The 9,719-nt window shown below is 39.6% G+C and overlaps 2 protein-coding genes across 3 annotated transcripts in view; one reads left to right on the forward strand and one right to left on the reverse strand.

Annotated features, from left to right (window-relative positions):
• Positions 1 to 4,607, forward strand: part of rcc2 (regulator of chromosome condensation 2) — a gene marked incomplete in the record, with an annotated part of 7,613 nt that extends 3,006 nt beyond the window's left edge. The window contains 9 exon segments of the mRNA XM_035656765.1: positions 101 to 232; positions 461 to 549; positions 1,120 to 1,234; positions 1,536 to 1,702; positions 1,800 to 1,980; positions 2,151 to 2,256; positions 2,495 to 2,567; positions 2,717 to 2,794; positions 3,493 to 4,607. Of these exon segments, the coding sequence (XP_035512658.1) occupies positions 101 to 232; positions 461 to 549; positions 1,120 to 1,234; positions 1,536 to 1,702; positions 1,800 to 1,980; positions 2,151 to 2,256; positions 2,495 to 2,567; positions 2,717 to 2,794; positions 3,493 to 3,597 (1,046 nt within the window).
• Positions 4,608 to 5,747: 1,140 nt separating this feature from the next.
• LOC118324426 (60S ribosomal protein L22) lies at positions 5,748 to 9,003 on the reverse strand. 2 transcript variants are annotated; one of them, XM_035656766.1, is made up of 4 exons: positions 8,940 to 9,003; positions 8,325 to 8,435; positions 7,948 to 8,072; positions 5,748 to 5,947 (listed from the first exon to the last, which is right to left on the reverse strand). In XM_035656766.1, the coding sequence occupies exons 1-4, from the start codon at positions 8,949 to 8,951 to the stop codon at positions 5,803 to 5,805; spliced, it is 393 nt and encodes a 130-aa protein (XP_035512659.1). In that variant the 5' UTR covers positions 8,952 to 9,003; the 3' UTR covers positions 5,748 to 5,802. The 2 variants fall into 2 exon arrangements, with proteins under 2 accessions (XP_035512659.1, XP_035512660.1); XM_035656767.1 differs by having other exon boundaries at positions 8,325 to 8,432; positions 8,940 to 8,977.
• Between the last annotated feature and the right edge of the window lie 716 nt (positions 9,004 to 9,719).

Raw genomic sequence — 9,719 nt, forward strand, 5'->3', positions numbered from 1 at the left:
ATACTATTTTAATGCTGGATTATGGTTTTATACCCAGCAAATACAATTCTGATTACTGATTGTTGTCCTTCATTGAATTCTTGGTTTCTGGCCTGCTCAGGTCGTAATGACAAAGGGCAACTGGGTCACGGGGACACCAAACGTCTGGAGGCTCCCAAGCTGATCGAGGCCTTAGCAGATCATGTGATTGTTGCTGCAGCCTGTGGACGCAATCACACTCTGGCACTCACAGGTAGGTTGAGCCATGATGTGCATTATCATCAGGGGGGTGCTCACTGTATCAACTGATTTCACTTCTTGTAATTGGTAAAATCATCTATTGTAATAATTGGTTGGAATGAAAACCAGCATACTTTGGTCATCACTGATTTTCCCCAAATGATTTTCATTGCTTTGTATTTATAAATGTTTTGCAATGTGAGAGTTAGTATATGCTGCTGATGTTATTCTTTCTCCTCAGAGAATGGCATTGCGTACTCTTTTGGTGAGAACAAGCTGGGCCAGCTTGGTCAAGGCAACCAGACTGATGCAGTCCTCAGCCCAGCACCGGTAAGCCAAACCTAGCACAGAATGCATGCATATCCACCAATCAGCCACAACATAACCTAATGAAATAATAATAATTGTGGAAACAAACATCAAACAATCTGTTAAAAAGAAAAAAAAAAGCTGAAGAGAGTAAAGCTTCTACAACAGGATAATGGTTCTAAGCATACCTCGAAATCCACCATGGACTATCTCAAGAGACGCAGGCTGAAGGTTTTGGAATGGCCCTCACAGTCCCTTGACTTAAATATCATTGAAATGTATGGGTAGATCTTAAAAGAACTGTGCATGCCAGATGGCCAAAGAATATTGCAGAACTTTAAGCAATATTTAAAAGAAATACAAGAACAGATAAACCTTTAGCTGGCTACAAAAAGCATTTGCAAGCTGTGTACTTAGTAAGCCAGAAATGGGGGTCCATTTTTATGTGGTTGTAACCAGAAATATGGAATTTTTTTTTCAAGGTGATGCAAAATTAGACCATAGTACACCTGTGTAAACTGACCTTTCAGTGGCTTCCTAGTAAGCATGTTGGTGTACCTTCTTTATAGTTAACTCTCTCTCTCTCTCTAGATTTCATACAATGGCCAGCCCCTCGTGAAGGTGGCTTGTGGTGCTGAGTTCAGCATGGTGGTGGACTGCAAAGGAAACCTGTACTCCTTTGGCTGCCCAGAGTACGGACAGCTGGGTACGCTCACAACATGAAAACACATCCATTGTTCTTAGTGTCAGTGTTTTAGAAAGTTGGTGATCAATAAGACAAATGGGAGAAGGTTGGTAAAGGCCCATGTTGGAGGTTGACACCAGTTTTCCAAAGAAAACCCATCATGGATACACTGGTATCAGCACCTGAATATGTCACTTAAGGTCATTTAGAAATGGTGTTGGTGTTTGTTCACCAGAGAGCACTGACAAGTTGACCTTTCCAAAGTTATAGATTGTGTATTTGTGATATATCAGATTTGTAAAACTCACTGGTCTTATTGCAGGTCATAACAGTGATGGAAAGTTCATAGCTCGTGCCCAGCGCATAGAGTTTGACTGTGAGCTCATTGCCCGCCGCGTCGCTATCTTTATTGAGAAATCCAAGGACGGTCAGATCATGCCCGTGCCCAATGTGGTGGTTCGAGATGTGGCCTGTGGAGCTAACCATACGGTGAGACAGTATACTCATTACTTTAATTAGAACCAAATGCAGTTATAGCAGTTGTAGTCTTGCATAGATTATTACATTATTACTGTGTGTTTTGCAGCTGGTGCTGGACTCTCAGAAGAGAGTGTTCAGCTGGGGTTTTGGTGGTTATGGGCGTCTGGGTCACACGGAGCAGAAGGATGAGATGGTTCCCCGACTGGTCAAACTGTTTGACTTTCCTGGACGCGGTGCCAGTCAGATCTGTACAGGCTACCAGTGTTCTTTTGCTGTCAGTGAGATGGGTAAGAAGAGACCCATTGTGGTGCAAACAGATTTCTAGAAAGGGTCTCGCTCAGATAGGCTAGATTCACATTGATGTCTAATATTTACAGAGTCAAAGTAATGTATACTATAAATGATGCTCTTTGCAGGCTTCTGTACTTGTAGATGTCTGATCAGTGTTGATTTGCAGGGGGGCTGTTTTTCTGGGGGGTGACAAACACTTCCAGAGAGTCAACCATGTACCCCAAAGCTGTGCAGGATCTCTGTGGCTGGAAGATCCGCAGTCTGGCATGTGGGTGAGTGCTGACACTACTTATTCACTCCTCTGGGATATGGTAAGGACACTTTATTGTCTTGCTCTAAAGGGACAGCACACCAGGGCTCAGAGCTCTGACTCAAGGTGTATCTGAAGGCCCCTTAATGCTCAACCACTTTTCAAATGGCTAGTGACTTCAAATGTTCCATCCCTAGCTCTACAATCACATGCAATAGTTTTTTTTCTGTGTGGAGTTTGAGTGTGTTTGTATTTAACAGGAAGAGCAGCATCGTTATTGCTGCAGATGAGAGTACAATCAGCTGGGGCCCCTCGCCTACATTTGGAGAGCTGGTAAGACCTGAGGCCTCAACAATGGCGAGGTCATTCCAGAGCATACACTGTTCTTCACTCAAATATGTCAACAACATTGATGACAGGAATATTGTTTGCAGTCATAGTGGAGAGGTCAGCTCTGATTGTATCCTGTAATTTCTCCTAAGGGGTATGGAGATAACAAACCCAAATCATCCACCACTGCTCAGGAGGTCAAGACTTTGGATGGCGTCTACATTGAGCAGGTAAATGAACACAATCAAGAATTCTGATCAGCTCCTGACTGGGGAAAACTATGACTACATAACACATCACTTAGATTTATTAATTAACGCACAATGAGTCATTTAAATTTGAATGCGCAGTTGTTTTTTCTCCGTTTTGTGATCTTAACATGAGTTGACAGTCATGCCAGCAGCTCTGTGAGGCTGTACTTAGCTACAGTGGCGCTTGTTAGCAGCTAATGTTAGCATGCTAACATGCTCACAATTGAACATGGAATCAAGGAAATGTATCATTATGCACAAGGTTGTATAACGAAATGAAAATTTGCAGATACTACACATGAATAAAAAAAGATGATTATATTCATAGAATAATATGGAAAATAAACCAATAATTACAGTTACTTATATAAATAATACATGCATGTATATATCCAGGAAATTATTCTGTAGTGTATTTTTGGGAGAATGTAAATGGCAGCATAGTGATGGTATGTATTGATTTGAGCTGGCTTACAGTTCATCCTGAGAGAAACATGGATGTTCAACCACATTCCATGCCAATCCATCCAGTGGTTCACTAAAAAAGACAAATATTAGCCTCAAGGTGGCACTAGAGGAAAGGGACGACAAGTATAGCACTTACTGGAAGACCAATCTAGCTTTAGACTGTTTCTCATTTCCATGATGCTGAACATGGTGGTGTGTTGTTTTTGCAGGTGGTGATGGGCTACTCTCACTCTCTGGTTATTGCCAGACAGGACACTGAGCAGGAACAGGAGAAACTGAAAAAGCTGCCTGAGTACAACCCCCGAACAATTTGATTGGACCTCCAACGGCAACACCTCAACCTTTTTCACTGGAGCAGAGACCAGCAATGCTCAGCAGCCGGTTTAGTCGATTCCAGTCTCGGTGGTGTACTAGTGGGATGGTTGAGTTCAGGGGGAGGCTGAAGGATATCCACACATCTCAACTACCAGGAAACTGGCTGAAAATGGAACAGGAGACGGACAGATCCTCTGGATGGTCCATCTCTCAAAATGAACGGTCAAGGTATCTTCACTTCCCACTTAGAGTGAACCTGCAACAGTTTGCTCCGAGCACTTCACACCTAGCAGAGTCGTGCTTCCCAAAACCCTTTTTCTATTTTGTAATACAGCCAAACATTCATGTCTTTATGTATCTTGTTCTGTTATCTTTGTTGCAGTATTTGAAATGATAAAGTTGTCACAATTACGGGTGCTACAGCAGGACTCTCAGTCTTTTCCTACTGAGGGGTTTTCAAAGACCAATACTCCATACCTGTGCCTTTTTCTAAATGTATGTTCAGGATATGGAAGTGTTGTTTGTTTTGTTCAGGGGATCCGCTGATCAGTCTGATTTATTGTATAAGGCAGTGTGAGCAGATGTGTTTGCAGCTGCCACAGATCACAATCAGGATTCAGAACATGATGTTCTGAGTTAGTGCACTCCACAAAATGTTACATTCCTTTTGTTGTCTTCAGTGTTTGCATCAAGGATGCACACCTCAGTCCTTCCAAGACTAGTGTCTTCTAGCTCTTGTCTTTGAGCATCGAAATAGTTACTATTACTCAAATTAGCAAAGCATTTTCACAAGCAGGTCAGAACTTTTAGAACCAACAGTGCAATGTGTAGAAATGGTTCAGTGTATCAAGGTGTGCTGGGAAAAAAACAAACAAAAAAAAAAAAAATAGAAATGGTGTTTCCTTCTACTCGTACTGCATTCTTTTTTTTACGGTGAAACTTCTCTGGGTTACATTGTTTTTTTGTTTTTTTTCATTGAAGTGGTTAAATAAAGATTCACATGAATTTATTTTGTATTCTTCACTTCTCCATATGTACTTTAATGGTACCATTTATCTTAGTCCAAAATCAGTCATTTCCAAGTATTGTGTCCAAGTAGCCACCATGTTACAGCTGTGGTGGGAGTCATCTCAAAGGTGGTCCGCTTACTAGATTTTTCAGAGCTTTCAACCACATCTTAAGTTGTCAAAGAAATAATATAACTATTAAGATTGTATATGAGAAACAAACTGTTATTCTGGTGGTTCATGCCAGAGGGGTTTCATAAACTCAGATCACCAGCAAAACACTGCTTTGTGAACATATGATTTGCAGCACAAAAAAAAAGTAATTGATATTACACTTCAATAGTTGTAGTTCAGTTGCATATTTAGAGTGCCCCTTCACTCCTTTCCTTCTTGATCCTACAATGAAATGTTTGAGCTTCACTGTGCATAATTTGACACTAAAAGCATGTTTTCACATTCAACTGAAGTGGAAAGTTTCTCTGCCCATTGAGCCTTTCAATGGGCAGGAGGTAGGAGGCATCTTGTGTTGTGTCGAGCAGGAAAACTTTAATTTGCAGTCATACATTCTGGAATTTCAATTTTTTTTTTCAAGCTATTTGTCTTAATAAAAGTCTCCTTATTCTAAAGGGATCTTTAAAATAAGCTTATATATTGTTGTGTGTGATGTATTCACTCAACATGAGATTCTAAATGCATAAGCTCATTTAACAACATGGGCTGTAGCCTCATAGGACCATTTTCACCATTAAATAAAACAAAATAATTGACAGAATAATTGACAGATTCCTCCTGTATTTGTGTGTAGTACATACGATGGAGAGAAAACACATTTCTCGTACTGGACCTGAATTCTTGACATGATTACAGATTTCTGAAATAAACTGACAAAATCAATGCAAACTAATGTTCAACATGTCCTGCTCTGCAGCTGTGAACATTGCAGTTTTGTCTTCACTGAACAGATGTGTACCTGTAATCTCTGTAAGGCTACCAAAGGTGTACAACCATAATTGATGTTTACAATTGAAACTTAACAGCCCCTTTAAAGTTTGGCCCAACTAATTTGTAACCCATATTGGTTTTTGACAGATTACTCCTGTCCTGGTGACACACAAACCTCAGACAAAACTTCTGAGACAGCATTCTGTACTGTAAACAACATTTATTTAAATGTACAAAATCAGATGAATTGTCAGTTTAGTCTTCATCTTCCTCCTCCTCTTCATCTTGGTTGATCTGGAAGTAGCGGAGCTCGTAGCTCTCCTTGGTGTTCGCCACAACACGCAGCCAGTCACGAAGATTGTTCTTCTTCAGGTACTTCTTGGTCAGATACTTCAGGTATCTGCAGAACAGGAGACAAAGTGGTGTCAGATTCACTTCTAGATGAATCACTTTCAGAACAGGTATGTGGAGGTTTTTAATCAAAGTGTTTCATATGGACTTTCATCTGTTCTAATATTAAATTGCACAATTAATTTAAGTAGGTACATTTGCTGAAACTTCCCCTATATGCTGGCAGTAGTACATCAGACAGGTGATCTGTGAAAAAATCTGGTTGCTCTGGACTCTTATAGTGCTCCTGGTAGCACTTGAAAGAAACCACCCATCAGAGGCAGTAAGGATAGTTAATTGAGTCTCATTCCCAGGGCGTCACATTGAGGACCCAGGGAGACCTTGTTGTTTAAGGATGTTTCTACACCCATTTATGGATAATTGTGTATATATATTTTTAAAAAAAAAGATAAAGGATGATGTGACATTTGTTGGGGTCTATACCAAACAAACCTGTTTTCTTGAATCTGGAAAACAAGATTTGTAGGCCAGGGAATCTCTTCAGAGCTACAGTACTTCATTATAACGCTCCTGTCACACAGTTGATGCTTTATCAAAAAAATGGCACCTTCTTTGATTTGGATATTGATCATATTTGGATTAACTGTGCAGCCCTATTTTATGTAAACTATTCATTACATTTACAGAGAATGCGCTGTAAATAGATATATAAAAATGTGATCTTAACTGCATACAATGTTAGGTAAATGGTCATGATGATTAAGCTTGTCGCCCAAATTAGGCTGACATCATCTGAGGTGTTAGTTTTCATTATTCCTTGACTGACTTGCTGCTTTATTTCTGTTTGACAAATGCATCACTGCAATTGCAAACTTGTTTGTGATTAGTATACAGAAATGGAAATTTACATACACACTTTTATTATTATTATTATGCCAAATAATCACAAACACACTACAGGGACATTGTAGAATTCTACAACCTAACATTTTACACGACCATTAACACGTGTCTTCCACAAGAAAAAAAACGCACAACAGCCCCACAACTGAAAAAAAAAAAAAAAATTCTCCAGTGTGTCGGATTTAGTGGCATCTAGCAGTGTAGTTGCAAATCGCAACTCCCTCCCTTCATCCTCCCCTGTAAATATGAAACTACAGCCAGCTGCTTCTTGGCTTAGCATAAAGACTGGAGGCAGGTGTATTAATTAGCTTCTGCCAATAAGAAGAAAGAGGTGGGTTTATATGAGGAAGCATATAGTCAACAAATCACCACAGAGAAAAAAAATGTAGAGTTGTTCACACCTATATCCTGTATTCTTAACACTTATCATGACGTATGTCATGTGAGAAAGAGCTGAGTAAACTGAACTGTTACTGGAGGAGACTAAACATACAGAACACACAGCACAGCAGTTTTCTATCATGTTCTCATTCAAAATGTACAACATAATCAGGAAGTTCATGAATTGTATAAAGATGTTAATCTGTCTGCTCTGGTAATTCACCAATACCTCCTTAAACTGAGTCTTAATATTTATATTTTAATGTATGTTTTTCCTGATCCAGATAGGCTATCCAGATACAGATCACATGGTAATACCAGGTGGAATTAGGGCTGTCGCAGTGAAGGAATTTCAGTGATTTCATTTAGAGTGGCTCAACAGTGTGGTATCATCATTTTTATTGTTTTCATAAATTATTTTGTATGGTGTGACCCTGTTAACTGGCAACTTTCTGGCGAATAAAGTCGGCAGTTAACAGGGTGACTTGTTAAACCAAAACACTGGCGAGCTGCATAACACAAACGCCATGGCTGCAGTAATAAGCGACCAGTCTGTGTTTTCTACCGTGCCGCTATATAATTATACAAGCCCATTATGGGATACTACAGGCCAACGTGGATGCTATAGTGTCCTCCAAAATCCATTTCTGAAAGCTGCATGTTACAAGATGTCCATGCTGATATACTGAGTTTAAAGTAATACTGGGACCCCAGAGTCCATAGCGCAGTTTAACATATAATAAAGTGTGAAGAATGGCTTCTTACCGTTTGGAGAAGGGCACCTCAGAGGAGACTGTAATCTTGCTCTTGCTCCTCTCAATGGAGACCACACCTCCACCCAGGTTGCCAGCTTTTCCGTTCACCTTGATGCGTTCCTGAAGAAACTGCTCCTGGAAACATCACACACACATACACACAATTGTAGACTATTATGAGATCCCCATGCTTAGCCTAAATATCTAATATTCACTGTGATGAATTACTTAACCCAAGCACATGTTGAGTCTCCATTAGTTTGCCTTCATAGTGTAGTGACAGTCATTTATGTATGGTGAAAGTCAGCATTAATGTTGATCGTGTTTAATTTGTGGTAAACACACTGACATCATCATCATCATCATCATCATCAGTGAGTGACTTACAAAGTTGGCAGCATCCATGATGCCATCTTCAACAGGGTGGGTGCAGTCCAGAGTGAATTTTAGGACCTGCTTCTTCTTCTTACCACCTTTGCCGGTGTTCTGCTTCTTCTGCTAATATACGAAACACATTTAGGTTACTGTATTGAGTTATGAGGAGCGCTGATTTGCCAATAAGAAAGGCAAACATATCCAAGAGTTCGTCTTTCAGTCCATCAACGTTCCGGCGTCAGAACAAAAAAATGAACAAAATGGGAGACCTAACTGTGATGTCTTTAGATATCAAACGCTTCTTAAACCATGTTATTTGTGCAACTTGTTACACAAACTGATGTCATGCAGCAACCCGAGCACGTTAGACGAGTTAACGTTAACAACGTGGTGAGCTGAAGTCTCATTGACGCTATTAGCTAACGTTAGCTAAACGGCAGCCACAGGCCACAGAAAAGCTAAGCTAACGTTATATGTGTTAAAAAAAATCACAGCCGATCTCAAACTCCCTGTATTTTCACAATGACTGTTACAACAAGACTGTCATTCCACCAGGGTTGTTTCTCTGGCTTTCACACTAGAAAGTCTACAATTTTGGGTGGATTTATCAACACGCGATTTACTTACAATAGGCGCCATGGCGGAGAAGCTAGCAGAAAGGAAGAACAGGCCGTGCGCATGCGTAACGTGCACAAATCAAACGACGAATTATGGATGAAATCCGTGCATCTGAAATTGATTAACAATTTTCCCACTTCATTTGAAAATGCCAGAATGCGTAAAGTATAAAAACATATGTTAAAGAAACAACAATAAAATCGAATATATGTGTATAATATACTGTCATTTATTTGTTATGGCTACATTTTAGAGTAAGTGATTTGAAAAAAAATTCTCAACATTTGGAGGAAAAAAAATAATTTGACTTCTAATGCCACCTATTTATATTCAATGCTTTACCTTAAAATATCTTCATTTATGTTTTTCTATGCAAATATATGTGTGATTACTTCATAAGCTAATTATATTGGATCAATTTAAATCTACTATTCATAGAAAATGTTTGTGCTTGATAACCAGCCTTTCCACATTCACGCTCTGTAATGTATTTCTGAAAACCCTCTATCCATGGCATTATTCCATCATTTGAGAAGTCTGTAGACACCCCTCCCAATCTTCTGTATATTATTGAGAGCTTTCCTTTAGTGCAGGGGTGTGATGTTGCCAGTTCTACATTTTTCTTATGTATATCTCTCAAATTCAGCTTGTAAAGAAAAGGGGCAAAGGAATGCAATTAAAGCAGCAATATAGAAATCCATGTCCAATCCAGATTTATTCATTTGGTAATGGTAACAGTGAACATCCAGGGATTGGACATTGAGGTTACAAATTCCTGGGTGTTCACCT

This window comes from Morone saxatilis, unplaced genomic scaffold, assembly GCF_004916995.1.
Source record: "Morone saxatilis isolate NCDOM2014 unplaced genomic scaffold, NCSU_SB_2.0 Contig15, whole genome shotgun sequence".
In the NCBI taxonomy this organism is placed as follows: domain Eukaryota; kingdom Metazoa; phylum Chordata; class Actinopteri; family Moronidae; genus Morone; species Morone saxatilis.